Source organism: Xyrauchen texanus, chromosome 31 (assembly GCF_025860055.1).
Source record: "Xyrauchen texanus isolate HMW12.3.18 chromosome 31, RBS_HiC_50CHRs, whole genome shotgun sequence".
NCBI classification, from domain to species: domain Eukaryota; kingdom Metazoa; phylum Chordata; class Actinopteri; order Cypriniformes; family Catostomidae; genus Xyrauchen; species Xyrauchen texanus.
In genome coordinates this window covers 11,603,811-11,619,656 of record NC_068306.1, presented here as the reverse complement: position 1 = coordinate 11,619,656, position 15,846 = coordinate 11,603,811, and the positions used below count along the sequence as shown (strand labels likewise).

At 38.2% G+C, this 15,846-nt stretch overlaps 1 protein-coding gene across 1 annotated transcript in view; it reads left to right on the top strand.

Annotated features, from left to right (window-relative positions):
- Positions 1-15,846, top strand: part of LOC127625203 (NMDA receptor synaptonuclear signaling and neuronal migration factor-like) — a 47,268-nt gene that overhangs the window by 27,563 nt on the left and 3,859 nt on the right. The window contains exons 5-13 of the mRNA XM_052100338.1: positions 1,489-1,541; positions 2,019-2,108; positions 3,639-3,766; positions 3,883-3,966; positions 7,921-7,954; positions 8,703-8,773; positions 9,057-9,136; positions 10,600-10,702; positions 14,959-15,034. Of these exons, the coding sequence (XP_051956298.1) occupies positions 1,489-1,541; positions 2,019-2,108; positions 3,639-3,766; positions 3,883-3,966; positions 7,921-7,954; positions 8,703-8,773; positions 9,057-9,136; positions 10,600-10,702; positions 14,959-15,034 (719 nt within the window). The remainder of the gene's footprint in view (positions 1-1,488; positions 1,542-2,018; positions 2,109-3,638; positions 3,767-3,882; positions 3,967-7,920; positions 7,955-8,702; positions 8,774-9,056; positions 9,137-10,599; positions 10,703-14,958; positions 15,035-15,846) is intronic.

The following is a 15,846-nucleotide window of genomic DNA, read 5'->3' as shown; positions in this document are numbered from 1 at the left end:
AATATTGATCTGTTTCTCACCCACACCTAACATATCACTTCTGAAAATATTAATTAAAACACTGGAGTCGTGTGGATTAATTTTATGATGCATTTGTGTGCTTTGTGGAGCGTAAATATTTTGGCATTCAGTCGCTTGCATAGTATGGACCTACAGAGCTGAAATATTCTTCAATCTTCATTTGTGTTCTGCAGAACAAAGACAGTAATACACATCTGGGATGGCATGATGGTAAATGATGAGAGAATATTCATTTTTTGGTGAACTATCCCTTTAAAGGCACAGACAATTGGAGGTAACTCTAGTGCTCCCTTGAGTACTGAGCTTTGTTGCTAACACAGTTATTCAAGAGCACATGTCAAGTGCAGCGGGACTGTACACTTACAAAGTGTTGGTAAAGCAATGACATGTCTGGCTGTGTACTTGCGTAAAGTACGTTTGTGGACTAAGGACGCCTCTCTCTCATTCCTCATTTTTCCTCATTTGCTATTTTTCTCTCTGTTATTCAAATGTCACCATTAGGCGTTATGTTGTCATGGATATGTGCATAGAGTAAGAGATGTGTTTGGAGGTGTGGGACAGGCTGTACTGCAGTGGCCTTTTTCTCTGTCTGCTTACTCACTGCTGGAAAGATGCCAAATGGCTACAAGAACTCACTCTCTGATTCAATATTGCACACGAGTGCACACAAGCAAGGACGTCTGCTGGTGTCGGTCTACGTGGTGCAAATATTGAGTGGTTTACTTCAAGGAATACTGCTGAATATCTGAGGGAAATCTATTTATACGTTCACGCTCTTCATGTGAAATTAGATAATTTCAGTACTGTACAGTATCGCTCGCATGCATTTGCATGAAAAAGCAGTACCAAAGGTTTTGATTTCTGATCTAACTTCCCACAATTCATTCCGAAGAGTCTAAATGTCTAAGACCACAAGTGAAAATGCTTCATTTTGGATTTATTTGTATTTTATAGTGTTAAAGAAAATCATATTTTTTTTTAAGTGAAATAAAATTGTAATATTAAATTAAGGCATTTTATTTAAATTTGTATTATTATTAATTTACTTTCAATTTTAAATGTTTTTATTTTATTTGATTTGAATTAAAAATAAAATGTAAATAATTATCTAAGAATTTCTTAGTAGCTCAAACTGGCATGGACTCCACAAGGTTGTGCAAAACCTGATCATTTGCAATAATTTGATAATTTCCAAAGAGTTGACATTGTAACAATTGGTCACAAATCCTAAAACTTGTTTATTTCTATGTTTAATTTACATTTTGAAACCCATAGTTTCAGTGAGATTTCTGACTTTTGAACCCCTGTGACTGTGCAATTACAATTTTTTGTTGTTTCTTTCAAACTGTAGAAATTACCTGACAAAGTCATTTTTAATCCTCTCTCTCTCTCTCTCTCTCGCTCTCTCTCTCTCTCTCTCTCTCTCTCTCTCTCTCTCTCTCTCTCCCACATTCCCCCAATTTCTAGAAATTTCCGGAAACACTTAAGAATGGTGGGCAGCAGAAGAATGAAAGCACAAAGTGAGCATATGTGTGTGTGACTACACAGCTCCATTTGTGTTTGTGTTTATCAGTATTTCAGTATTTTTTGTTTGCGCCTGTGATGCGTTACAATGTGCGTGCATGTCAGCATGTGCATGTGTACACAGAGAATGTTTGCATGCATGTATGTGTGCTTGTGTGTGATTGGAGGATGCTGGACAGGTTCACATCATTGTGACGATAAAACAAAGATTTAGGGTGATGGTTTCTGTGTGGTTGTGTAACAAAGGACAACTGAGCAAATGGACAATGAAGGAAAGGAGAAATGTGTGTGTGGCTGGTGTTGTGGATGTCTGTGCTATGTGTGTGACAGTTGCAGTACATAACAAGTTTTCAGAAGGAAGAGAGTGTGTTTAAGTGTGTGTTTGTGAGCAGGATTTGACAGCAGCAGCGCACAGTCTTGTGGAAGGTTGAATGTGTGTGAGGGTGTGTGTGACCATTTCTCCACTTCACTAGCATTTGCAGAGCGCAGGGCGAAGAGTTTCAACCGATCCTGGAGCGATCCGACCCCTGTTAAACAAGACTCCATTCACGACTCAAAAGACAGTGAGTCCACCTGCACACTCACACACACACACGTGCACACACATACATGCAAACACTCCCTTCAGGCCACTTCCACACACATAATGTGAAAACAAAACATTTGCATATTTCAGAATACGTGTGTGGAATTCAAAATGATGTAATATGAAAAAAATGATGTAATATGTAATGTAAGTGCTTTCTAAATTCAAAACAATATTAAATTGTTAAAACAAACAGTGAATCATTATATTACATAGTAGTATGTCGTTAAACATCTATAATTATGTTATTACATATTATTAAATAAAAAATTCTAAAACCTTTTCGCAGACCAAATGAAACACCTCTAGAACACTCTCACACACTCACACACACACACACACACACACACACACACACACACACACACACACACACACACACACACACACATACACACACACACACACACACACACACACACAGTCTTGCAGTGATGTCCTCTGCTCTTGATGCTGTTGCTGTTTGTCTATCTCACTGGTCATGGTTCTGTCCCAAATATGTGCTCCTCTCTTTCTCTCTTTGTGAGTATCTGTCCTACCTGGAGCGTGTGAACTCTGGAGACAGCGTGTGTGTGAATGTGTTTGTGTGCACACATTAGATTTCTGTATCAGCATGTTTCCTCCTTTGTGTGTGGTTTGTCTATGTGTAATTTATTTTTGTCACCTTGTCTGTTCTTGCTTAAAGAATATGTGTCTTTGGGGAGCCTGTTGAACGACTGTGACTGTGTAATTTACAGTCATATTATCTGTATGTTGGCTTTGTTCTGTTTATTTACTCTCTCCCTCTCTATAGCTGCCTGATATTTTGTGGTGAAATTATGATTGGTATTGTCTGGATTTTGTCCATCCTTTCACTCGACAATACATTTGTAACACTAGCTAGTTATACTTTTAAACCAACTGCAGTATATAAACACCGAAAAGCAACAGCAACATTAAAATCACCTGCCTAGTATTGTGTAGGTCCCCTTCGTGCCACCAAAATTGCACCAACCCGCACCTCAGAATAGCATTCTGAGATTATGTTCTTCCCACCACAATTGTACAGAGCGGTTATCTGAGTTACCGTAGACTTTGTCAGTTCAAACCAGTCTGGCCATTCTCCAATGACCTCTCTCATCAACAAGGCATTTCCATCCACAGAACTGCCGCTCACTGGATGTTTTTTGTATTTGGCACCATTCAGATTAAAGAATGGCCATACTGGTTCGAACTGACAAAGTCTACGTTAAATCAGATAACCGTTCGGTATAATATTTGATAGAAGTATAGCATCTCAGACTGCTATTCTGAGATGCAGGTTGGCACTGTTTTGGCAGCACGAGGTGGACCTACACAATATTAGGCAGGTGGTTTTAATGTTGTGGCTGATCGGTGTATATAATCAACAGTCAAAACAAATGCCCATGTTAATATTTCCCTCATTTTCCACTTTGTCTTCTTTCTCCCATTTTCTCTTTGTCCACTGCTGAACTGTCTGTCTGTTTTGTGTTGTGTGATGTTGCAGGTGGAGATCTACAGATGCCCTGTTGCACTCCAGATGAGGGTGGATTTGAAGACCTGGACTGGGAGGAGGAGAGAGAGATGGAGAGACTGGCGTGTGAGGGGGGCGACTTTATACCCCCTAAAATTATTGTCAGTTTCACAGCGCTTGTCTCAGACATTCTATTCTACTCTACTCTATGCTATGCTATGCTATTCTATTCTATTCTATTAATCATCTCTATATCTGTGATTGTTGCATCTTTTAGTTGATATCATCTAAAGTCCCTAAAGCAGAATACGTTCCCAACATTATTCGAAGGAATGATCCTTCTATTATACCTATTCTCTACGTAAGTATACCCAGTCATCTAGCTATCCTAAAGCATACTGTTGTTTCAAAACCAACCACTAATTGTACATGTGCATGTATTGTAGGGCTCTCCAACATAGTCTCATGACAACTTGTAATAATGTATACGAGATGGCGTAATCATAAGAGATCATACAACTTGGCTTGTACAAAAAGGGTCAACTTTTATTCCCACAGAGATCAACCAATCAACAAACAAAATTTTAAATCAACACAATACATGCATCAGATTTGAGCTATAGCCTCCTATCGAACACTTTATTTTAAGAATGGTATCATCTGTGAACAAATTTGGTTAAATCCATATTTATTTATGCAATACATAAGACTGATATATGTCAAAAACCTGTAATACGCTTCCCTCATCTCGTTCCAAACCCCAGTGTTTTCCCTTTTCCTTGGTACACAAAACAAATTTCATAGTAAAATCATGGATAAGATTTAGGGTTTAGGTAAGGGGTTAAACTTTATGGTAAGGTTTAGGTTTGGGGTTGGGGTAAGGGAGTAAACGCTTGTTAAAAAACCCCAGATGTTTCTCTTTCTTAAATTTTTAGTTTTAGGTTAGGTTTAGGGTTTGGGCATGGGTAATACTTTATAGTTAGGTTTGTGTAGAGGTTAAACTTAGGAAAAATCTTAATAACATCCGTTCATTTGTTTATCTCTGTGAGGGTAAAAGTTGTATGTTTTTGTACATTCTAACTCTATTATTACAACTGCTATTCTATTATTACAACTGCTAGTGAGACAGGTGGCTCTCGGTTGAACTGCTTTCAAAAAATGTTTAGATCATGACAAGTGGATTATCTGCTATAATAGAGAATGACTAGTGAATAAATGTATATTATAAACTCTATATTATATAAACCTCTGGACATCCATTTCATCAACATGTTCTCACTCCCAAGGTGTCAAAGACTGACGCTTGTGCAAGAGCCCAGTGCATCAATCTGCAAGGCACCCTCTGGCGTCAGTTTGCAATGCATCTGGCATGTGCGTTCTTTTCAACGAGAACCCTTTGACATCAACTGACTGACTTGATGGGCATTATAATTTTAACATTGTTTATTTATACATTGGTGTACAATTTTGGCATTGTGACATGTTGGGGGTATGATTTTCATTTCATTTGAAAACAGCTACATTTATTCACAGTGGTTAGTTGTTTTGTCTTTCTATTTAATCTGTCTGTCCTCATCCTGCCCTGCTGAAGTGACCCGTCTCGTTCCGGGTGTATTCCGAGTCTTACAATCATTTTATGTGAAGAACAAACCTAAGTGTACGTTTTTAGTCACCGATCACAGTCACCCGGCATCCACCGTAACACATCCTGGACAAGTTTCGTTATAACACATATACAATTAGCCACCTCAATCGTAATGACACGTGTTTACATTTACATTTATGCATTTGGCAGACGCTTTTATCCAAAGCGACTTACAGTGCAATTATTACAGGAACAATCCCCCCGGAGCAACCTGGAGTTAAGTGCCTTGCTCAAGGACACAATGGTGGTGGCTGTGGGGTTAGAACCTTTGACCTTCTGATTAACAGCCCTGTGCTTTAACCACTACGCCACCACCACACCTCTCACACACCTCTCTGTTTGACATCAGAGACTCGGCGATTATGCAATGGGCTTTCTCGCATGTCTTGTGACCAGTTGCAACGACTTTAAGTTTGGATGTACTGGTATTGTATTAATGAGACGTGCCGGTAGAATCAGGTTGACACATGATCAGGATGCCATCATGGAGGAGGAATGTTTTCACCAATTAAAACTTTCAGTTTTAATCTGCTACTCACACAATGCCATCGTATGCTTTGGAATACTATTGTAGTGCACTACTAGTTGTCAATACTTTATCTTATTACGTCTTTTCTATTGTTGAGTACTGGATAGGTTTAGGCACAAGTGTGCAGTTGGGTGCTTAAAAGTGTATACACTATAAATAGTGTAATGTTTATCAAATTATGTATGTCAAAGTGCCTCTTTCATCTTTGATATTGTTGATTATCGGTTAGGTTTAGATATGGGGTTGCGTAAGGGGAGCAAAATGATTATATATGATTGTATATTGTAATGTCACACTAATATATTTAAAAGTATAAAACATTCAGGTTAAACAAAATAATATTTTTAAAAAATTCTTATTGAAAACAATGGGGTTTCTCACCGTGTCAGTGAGAGGACGCCAGGGGGCACCTTTGGCGTCATCATGCAGACGTGGACGGTGCACAAGCGTCAAAATTGGATGCTTTGGGTTGATTTCATTGCTTACAATTTTTCTTAGAACAGACCCTATAGGAACCAGTGCCAGTGAATAACAATAAAGACATTACACTTTTACTGTTTTCTGTATTATGCATTTAACATTTCTGAGTGCTTTGTGACAGTAGTTCAGCTGTTTTCAAAAGCTGTGTATCTTTTTGAGTAATGAGCTATTTTTTTCCCAACAAGTAGCAGTGAAGTGTGACAAAACACAACATTGCTTATTTAAGTCACATTTAATTGCACATTCAGCCTTATAACTGAGCAAGCAGAGGGAATAATGAGACACACACTCCTACAATGTGTCTCTCAAGCAGTTAAACAAAGCTAAATTAATTTTACTCTCAAGATTCATTTAGCGAGATGGTTCATTTTTTGGGGGTTATTTCAATGAACTCGTTCACTGGAGTGTGTGAGTATTCAGTGCATATCTAAGTTGAATTCTGTTGCCTTAATAGAGATCTGCATCTTTTTTGTGCCTAATAAAAACTGCTATGACTTTTCTAATAGAATTTTACAATCTGACAGTAAACCATAATTCCTGTCCTCTAAATTGATTAGATAAGAAGTGTTCCAAAATTGCTGATATTTCTTATTAACATGCAAGAACATTTGATCCTGCTTTGGCTTCTTTTTAACTATTTTCATTGGTAGAGTAAAAAGAAACAAAATAGCTGGCCATAATTTGTCTAAAAGTTAGTCGAAATTAACTTCATTTTTATGATACTAAAGCACTGAAATACACGTGTGATTACTTGCAGCATTCTGTTTGCTTTATATTTAAAACAACAGCACCATTATTCGTGTAATATTGGTTATAGGGAATTTAAGTAACACCATAAGGAATTACATTTTCCTTGATCTTTCACATATAAGAGGTCATTGTATTATGAAATTATACTGAAAGCTTCATAACTCAAAACTTCCTCAGGGGCCTGGGTAGCTCAGCGAGTAAAATGCTGACTTGGAGTCACAAGTTCAAATCCAGGGCGTGCTGAGTGACTCCAGCCAGGTCGTCTAAGCAACCAAATTGGCGCGGTTGCTAGGGAGGGTAGAGTCACATGGGATAACCTCCTCGTGGTCACTATAATGTGGTTCTCGCTCTGTGGGGCACGTGGTGAGTTGTGTGTGGATGCCGTGGAGAATAGCGTGAAGCCTCCGTGTGCGCTATGTCTCCGCGGTAACATGCTCAACAAGCCACGTGATAAGATGCGCGGTTTGACGGTCTCAGACGCGGAGGCAGCTGAGATTCGTCCTCCACCACCCGAATTGAGGCGAGTCACTATGTCACCAGGAGGACTTAGAGAGCATTGGGAATTGTGCATTCCAAATGCAATTCCAAATTCAATCAATTGGGGAGAAAAGAAAAAAAACAAACTTCCTCCTCAATGCAAAATGAACATTTGTTGAAACCAAGCTGCCAAAACTACACGCTCTCTACTTCCTCCACATTGTGATGTCTCACAGTGGTAGAAATTTGCATATGACCACCTCCACAACAACATATATTTGCTTACTGTATCTTATTACTTCTGTAGCCCCGCCCAGTAGTGGTGAGCAGTGAGATGGCGGGTCAGCTAAAAGCAGAGAGCTAATCGTAACAGTGTTGGTTCAGTCCTATCTGTGTGTTTCTATTGATTGCTTTTATAATTTTTTTATTTCCAGGATCATGAGCATGCTACGTTTGACGATATTTTGGGTATGTAGCTTTGTGTGTGTGTGTTGTCCATTGTGTGTTTGCCATTTGCCTTGTGTTTGTTGGTCTGTTTGAGACCTTTTCTCCATGCCTGATTATTTCAGTGTGGAATGGTGTTGGGCTTTGTATTGATTTTTGCACCAGTCAGCATCAGGAACACAAAAACCAATTGGATTCCTGATAAATGATGCTGGATCAGAGCACATCTTATATTTTCTAAAGCAGTTAACCATTGCTGTGTATATAAGATCACTGGATGACTAATTTAGAAGTTTATTTTGCCCCACTGTGTTTTGATATCATAAATTAGATCACCTGCATCAATTAATGTTCTTTTTTTTTAACATCAAGAGGTGATTATGGTAATGATAATGGGCATGTTTACATGCACACAATTATTCTCATAACCACCAGAAATCAGCTTATTAAAAAGGTAGAAAAGAGTTTGTAGTGCATGAGCCATGAAATCATTATATTATTTTCTGCTTTTGATGTTATAATGTAAACAGGCATGCTGAAAAGAACGCCAGTAGAGGTGTTTACATGCAGAGAGAAATCAGGGTTATTGACAAATTCTACCTGCTATGAAGTTTATGACCTTACTGTACCTCATCAAAAGAACACTGTTCAAGGTGTTTATATGACCTTACACAGCTTATTAAGCATCATAAGTGTAAGATCATGCATGCTAACACATTTAACGTTTATTGCAGTGCTGGTTGTCTTGACTGTGTGCATATCTTGTGTGCAGAGGAGATTGAGAAGAGATTGACGGCCTATAGAAGAGGCTCCAAGATCTGGCGCATGCTGATCTTCTGTCAGGTGAGAGTTACAGCACAGAGAAAGACAAGGACAGAACAAATGGGTACACATACACACACACAAGGACAAACAGTGAGAGCATCAGAGTGAATTAACAGTGTCTGTACAACAAATGACACTAATACTGGACCACTGGGGCTTCAGTTTAGAAGGTTTGACTTTGATGTTGTGTAATGGTTGTGTGATCAATCGTGTGTGTGTGTGTGTGTGTGTGTGTGTGTGTGTGTGTGTGTGTGTGTGTGTGTGTGTGTGTGTGTGTGTGTGTGCAAATTGTCTCTCTCAGGGTGGCCCAGGGCACTTGTACCTGCTGAAAAATAAAGTAGCCACTTTCGCTAAAGTCGAGAAAGAGGAAGACATGAGCCAGTGAGTATTGATAACAGTTCTCTACTTTTTGTGTGTGTGTGTGTGTGTGTGTGTGTGTGTGTGTGTGTGTGACACCCTACACCTACCCCTAAACCTAATCCTAACGTCCCCTTACAAAAATTAACCATGGTTTTACTACTGTAACTATAGTATTACTATGGTATTTTGTAGTAAAAATCAAAGTAACCACAAAATTAAACATGTTTACTATATTAACACCATTTTACTGTGCTAACACCATGGCTAATTGCATTAAAACTCTGGCTTCCGCCAAAAAAACATGGTTACTACAATATTACTATAGTAAAACCATGGTTGATTTTTGCCAGATCAAACCTTTCTCTCAACTCTCAGACTATCAACGTGACCTAATCACTTGCGAGGAAATCAACCTTTCTATTCATTGATATTTAATATTATATGTAGTATTCTAATTAACCTTTCGCTAAGCTCCACCCCTCTTGGTTATGGTTGCTTGCTCTGACAAGCTTTGCAGAAGTCCCCATAGGATTGAATGGGAGATTGCCGTGAACGGTGCAGTTTTTGGAAAAAATATTCTCAGAAACGGAATTGACAATATTCTTACGTGGGCTGGAATGAAGAGTGACATTGTAAAGCAAATTTATGGCATTTTTTGTGAAATGAAATTACACGGTGATTTGATTGAAGACTGTGGAGACTGTGAATCAGAATTAAGACAAATGATCATCACAGTCACATCAAATGAGAAAAGCTAGTGTAAGTGAACAGAACTGCTTATAATGTCACGCTGTTGCATAGCTTGGATCTTACAGGCCCCAATGCAAAGGACCTGTCAGGCCCCTCCTAGGAGGACCTCAGTCATTTTTTTATCATCTGTTGGGCATGCAGCCGTTTTTATGGTTCCTTTTGGTCAACCATCACTGCCACCTCCTCACCCCGAGCCCTAGAGTGGCTGCCCACCCAGCCCTTCCTGTAATAATGCCCCTGACATCTCATAACACACACACTATGATGCTGTGGACTGTTTATTTACTGTCACCTTTACTAAGACTTGAATCAATACGTAAATCAATAGAAATTAATTTACCTCAGAGCGAATGTAGGTGTCCTCGCTGATGTTTTACATGTTCATTTGGGAATGAGTAATTACAGTTTAATCCATAGCATGCTCTTCTCAAGATTTGTGCAAAGATTTGTGCAAAGATTTGTGCAAAAAAGAATGAAAAAACACTGTGTATCACTCTAGGTACCTTGTTTAACTATTACAAGTTGTGTATCCTCTCTAAGTACCTTGTTTAACTATTACAAGTGACCCAGCAACAACGTGTTTTACATTTTGTGGATCATTTCTGTAAAATTACTCTTAAAACTGCTCAAACACTCATTTTGTGTGTGTGTGTGTGTGTGTGTGTGTGTGTGTGTGTGTGTGTGTGTGCGTTATGCTTTTTATATATTCTAATGTATGTGTGGTGCACTTGTAGGTTTTGGAAAAGACTAAGTCGGTTTATGAGCAAAATTAACCCAGAGCCAAACTTGATCCACATCATGGGCTGCTACGTCCTGGGCAATCCGAATGGAGAAAAGGTACGTCAAATACTTAAGCAGCCTGGCCTAGGTTTGTCTGTATTTACGTAATGCTTATACCTTGAGTTTCAGCATTATTTTTAGAAAAGGGTCCTCTGGGGCCTGCAGTTGCAAAGTTCAGTTCTAATCTCTTTAGACACAGACATGCACCAACTCCATCTTTCCATTTTTCTACATCACACGTCTCTGTCTATCGCCATCATGCCTAACAAGCTATGCTGGCAGTTATGTAACTTATAATAACTCTTTCTTGTACTGGTCTCCTTTCTATGGAGATGGAAAATGTTATTGCAGTGGTGGTGTAGTGGGCTAAAGCACATAACTGTTAATCAGAAGGTCGCTGGTTCGATCCCCACGGCCACCACCATTGTGTCCTTGAGCAAGGCACTTAATTCCAGGTTGCTCCGGGGGAATTGTTCCTGTAATAAGTGCACTGTAAGTCGCTTTGGATAAAAGTGTCTGCCAAATGCATAAATGTAAATATAAATGTAAATGTTTAAGTATCAACTTTGTCTCAGATGTTTCTCCACAATTCCCTTAAAAATAAATCATTTAAAATGATCACATCATATTATAAACAATCACAAAGAAGACCAATTTTGACATACGCAGTAGAGTCCTAGGCACAAGTAGGTTTGGTGAAATTGCCCGCACAACATGCAAATGGACTGGATTAAGTGCAATTGAATTCTGAGGTTCTTCACTGGGATTTCCACTGTCTGCATCCTATTATAGTCCATGCCCTGTCAAGCACCAGCGATATAAACAAAAACTAAAGGGACTATAGTTATAGGAGCTATAGGAACACTGATCATCAACCTCTGATCTATGTAATGGCATATGCTGTCTAAATGTTGGACTTAGTACATTAAAAAGGCAAATCAATGACCATCCTCTACGGTTGGCCTTGACTTTCAGCACATTACATATGTCACATTATGACGAGTGTTATATGAAAGAGCCCTGTAGCCTCTGAGCCCCAAGATTTCACAGAAAGGACACTCTGATAGCGCCCTTGGAACCTTCAAATCCGTTTCTATGGAGACGGGTTTGGCGTAAATAGCATTCGCTGTGCGTCATTGCCTAAGAGGTGCCGCCATTCGCAAGAAGTGCGTTTGTGTTCACTTGTGTGATTGACACGTGGATGATAAAGGACTTGTGAGTGTTTGTGAACGCATGCTGGGTTATCAGCCCAAAGCATTTGTGTCTTCACAAGGGGATTAAAAGTTTGAGTCTACATTGAAAATCTGGAGTTTAAAATCTGATTTAAACTTGAAAATAAACTGAAAGTTTTAGGAATCTGACAAATTTTGAACAAAGAAGTATTATGGCAAAAAATGAATTGTTGACAGTTTTCATTGCTTCTATTAAAACACACAAGATGTTCTTTGGAACTTTCTCAAATCATGCTGGATATCATGAATCATCAGGTATATGGTGTCATTAAAGCAAAAGGGGGTATTAAATACAAAGACATTTTGAAATTTTTAAGTCAACATCTCACTCCAAAAGTTATGCTGATGATATTATTTTTTAATGAAACAAAAAAAAAAAATCTATTACATTTGAAAAATGAGAAATTTAATCACGACTAGTAACGCCAAGGTCTTGGGTTGAATTCCTATTGAATCCACATACTGATAAAATGTACAGCTTAAATGATTGTTCACCCAAATAGGAAAATTCTGTAATTATTTAATCACCTTAATGTTGTTCCAAACCATTATGTCTTTCTTCCGTGGAACACAAAAGGAGATGTTAGGAAGAATAAGCCTCAGTCACCATTCACTTTCATTGCATGGAAAAAAAACATTTTTCAAACAAAATATTCCACAATATAAAGACAGAAATGCACTAAAATAGCAAAAGTTCCAATAAGGCTGACTTATTGAAAAAACTAGGTTAAGAATTCATTGCAATAGGCATTAAATCTCTTTAACTTTCATTCCCCACAATATTACTCATGGCTATCCACTTTTTCTACAGCAATTATGAAGTCGCATTCACATGATTCCTGCCATCTTGATTTGCTTTAAGCACTGGCATTGCACACATAAATGATACTTTATCCAAATTGTCCGGTAAGATGGAAGTGCAACACAGTGCCAGGGAGACTCTGATGCTTCCCTCCAGCGAGTCATGTGAATGCAGCTTTTCACAGGTTGAAACCATCTGGGTTTGTTTTGTACCAAAAATACAGTAAAGATGTCCTTTCTTAATCACTTGATCATTCACACAGAATCACTGTTGTGTGTGTGTGTGTGTGTGTGTGTGTGTGCGTGCGTGCGTGCGTGTGTGTGTATTTCAGTTTAATGACCCTGGATGGACACATTGCAAAGGTTCCAACCAGTTCCCAGGTTCATTTTCCAACCAGTGTTTAGAGCACACACAGAGCTGAATGAAATGTCATATCAGTAAATGCTTTAATCGCTATTAAGAAAAATGAACTCATTAAGCGTTTTAAAGGGCACCTATTATGGCATTTAAAATGTTCCTAATATTGTTTTGGGAGTCCCCAACAACAGTTTTACATCCATGCAATGACAAAAAACACTTTTGTTGTCTTATAATATGCATTTATGTTTACCTGATTTGCTCACCGACTCCCAAATGATTCGTTCAACGAGTCATTTTTCCAAACCCCTCCTCCTAATCTGCGGTGATTGGTCAGATGACCCAGTCAGTTGTGATTGGTATACTCTGTGCAGAGATTGTCGGAAACGGAACGCCCATCACCGCTTTGTAGTTAAAAAAATCTAAATCAGAGAAGGAATTTGAGTTGATTTATGTTAGCGATCATAGCCCAAAGTTCGGTGGTAAACACCCAATCAGTTATTGTTTGCGTTAGCCCAACGCATAAACATATTGATAAAGCACTGCATTACTACAAGTTATTGCTCTATTCTTTATGACAACTCCAATAACATCGACAAACATTTCACATATTTCAAAAAAATTGACATTGGAGACCTAGAAGCTGCGCTGAGCGTAACTTACACAACACACACAAATACTTATTAAGCATGCTAAAAAACACATAAAAGCAACAATTATTAATAATACTTACAGGTTGTGATTCGGAGGAGGAAGCTGATCCAAATAAACTTGGTACTGAACCTTCCTTCAGTATCAACCGGCTCGTGAATCCACATTCATGTTCGTAAAGCAATCGTCATTAAAATGACGCGAACACAGCACAAGGTTCGGGCTATACTTGTGTGGTATAGTTGTAAATATAAACTCTAGCCACTGATTCTTCACATGCTCGTCCCTGGGCAATGAAAAAAGGTCGCTTTTGATATGCACTTCAGAACACAGCGTCTTGTTGTCAACATGATGTTTTCAAGTTTTCCCTGGTGTCTGCGCGCGCAATGAGTGAGCGCGGCCAATTTGATAATTTTTCGTCATGACGTCACAACGAAAAGGAAAATGACTCATTGGAAAATCGATTCATTACATTGACTCAGAGTCGACTCCTACTTTTGAGAGACAATAACTTTTTTTACGGTGAACTTTCATATATAAAACTTTGCAGGATGTTTTTGTTCACTTAAATCTATGTTACACACTACATGAAAGGTAATTTTCAAAATTCCATAATAGGTGCCCTTTAAAGGAATTGCATGTGTTAGCGTGTTCATTTTGACAGCTCTAAATAAAATGAATGGTGATTGAGACTAACGTACTGCCTTTTATCTCCTTTTGTGTTTCATGGAAGAAAGAAAGTAATACAGGTTTGAAACAACATGAGGTTGACTAAATGATGACACACTTTTCATTTCGGATGAACTATCCCTTTAAGCTTAAAGCTGAGGTCTATAAATATGCCGAATTTATATTATACAGTGATCCTCCAGTCCAGACGTTGCCCTGCAGTCCTCAGCGTTGTGGTTACGTTCTCACGTTCTTATCTTTATTCACATGGGAAGGCATTTGTCTTTCAGATTGAACTGGAAAGGAAAATGTGTGGTGTGCACTGCCTCTTAATCTCTCTCTCTCTCTCTCTTTCTCCGGGTTCTAAAGCCACTCAAAGCAGAGCATGGACGGAAAGATCTTAACTGGGTTCCTTTGAAGGCTGTAGCATTTGCCCTGCCAGTAACCCATCTGAGAAGAAAGGAGTGTGAGATTTGTTTAGGCCCATAAAGACAGAGGCTGCCTTTATCCCTAACTAACCTCCAAGTCAAAGACAGAGAGAAAGAGAGAAAGAGAGCGGGGTGAGGGGATTATTAATGTCTCGGCTTATCATGTGCCAACAGCTGTTCCAGAAACTGAAGAACCTGATGAGGCCTTATTCTGTCACATTTGAGTCACCGCTGGAACTCTCCGCTCAGGGTGAGACAGTCTGCAGTAAACTGTGGAAATGTGCTTATGCTCACACACCTACACACAAACACATAAACACACACACACACACACACACACTCTTGTTGTGAAATCAAAAAGCAAATGCAATAAATGTAGTGTTGTCAGTCAATTAAAATATTTAATCATGATTAATCGCATGATTTTTCATAGATAATTCTGATTAATCGCAGATTTCGACTCTGTATATCATTCTTAGAAAAGAAAACAATATTTAACAATAATGTTTTACTAACATTTTTCAAACAAAATATTCCACAATATAAAGATAGAAATGCACTAAAATTGCAACACACACACACACACACACACACACACACACACACACACACACACACAGTGCAAGTTTTAATGGTAAATCTCATTACACCTGTCAAGAACATGTGATCATATTTCTCTCCAACATCAGATGAAAGAAATAAGAATTTATAGTATTTTGTTTGAAGAAAATGAAGCTTTGTTTAGAAGCATCATGCTATTTTGCATATAATATATTGTTATTTTTAGGTATGCACATTCTCCTCCAATTCTAATTGCTAGTACAGCAAAGTCCCTTTCTCATTAATGTATCATTGAAAACATTTATAAAACATAATTTAAATAAATTCCATACACAAGAATAGAATTAGCTGTGCCGAGCTTATTATAAAATACTGATTTAAAATAAAATAAAATAAATATTTGTATATATTATTATATACAGTATATTTTTTACATTTTATTTCATTAAATAAATAATGAGAATTTATTGAGATTGATCATTATTGCAAAATATATAGTAA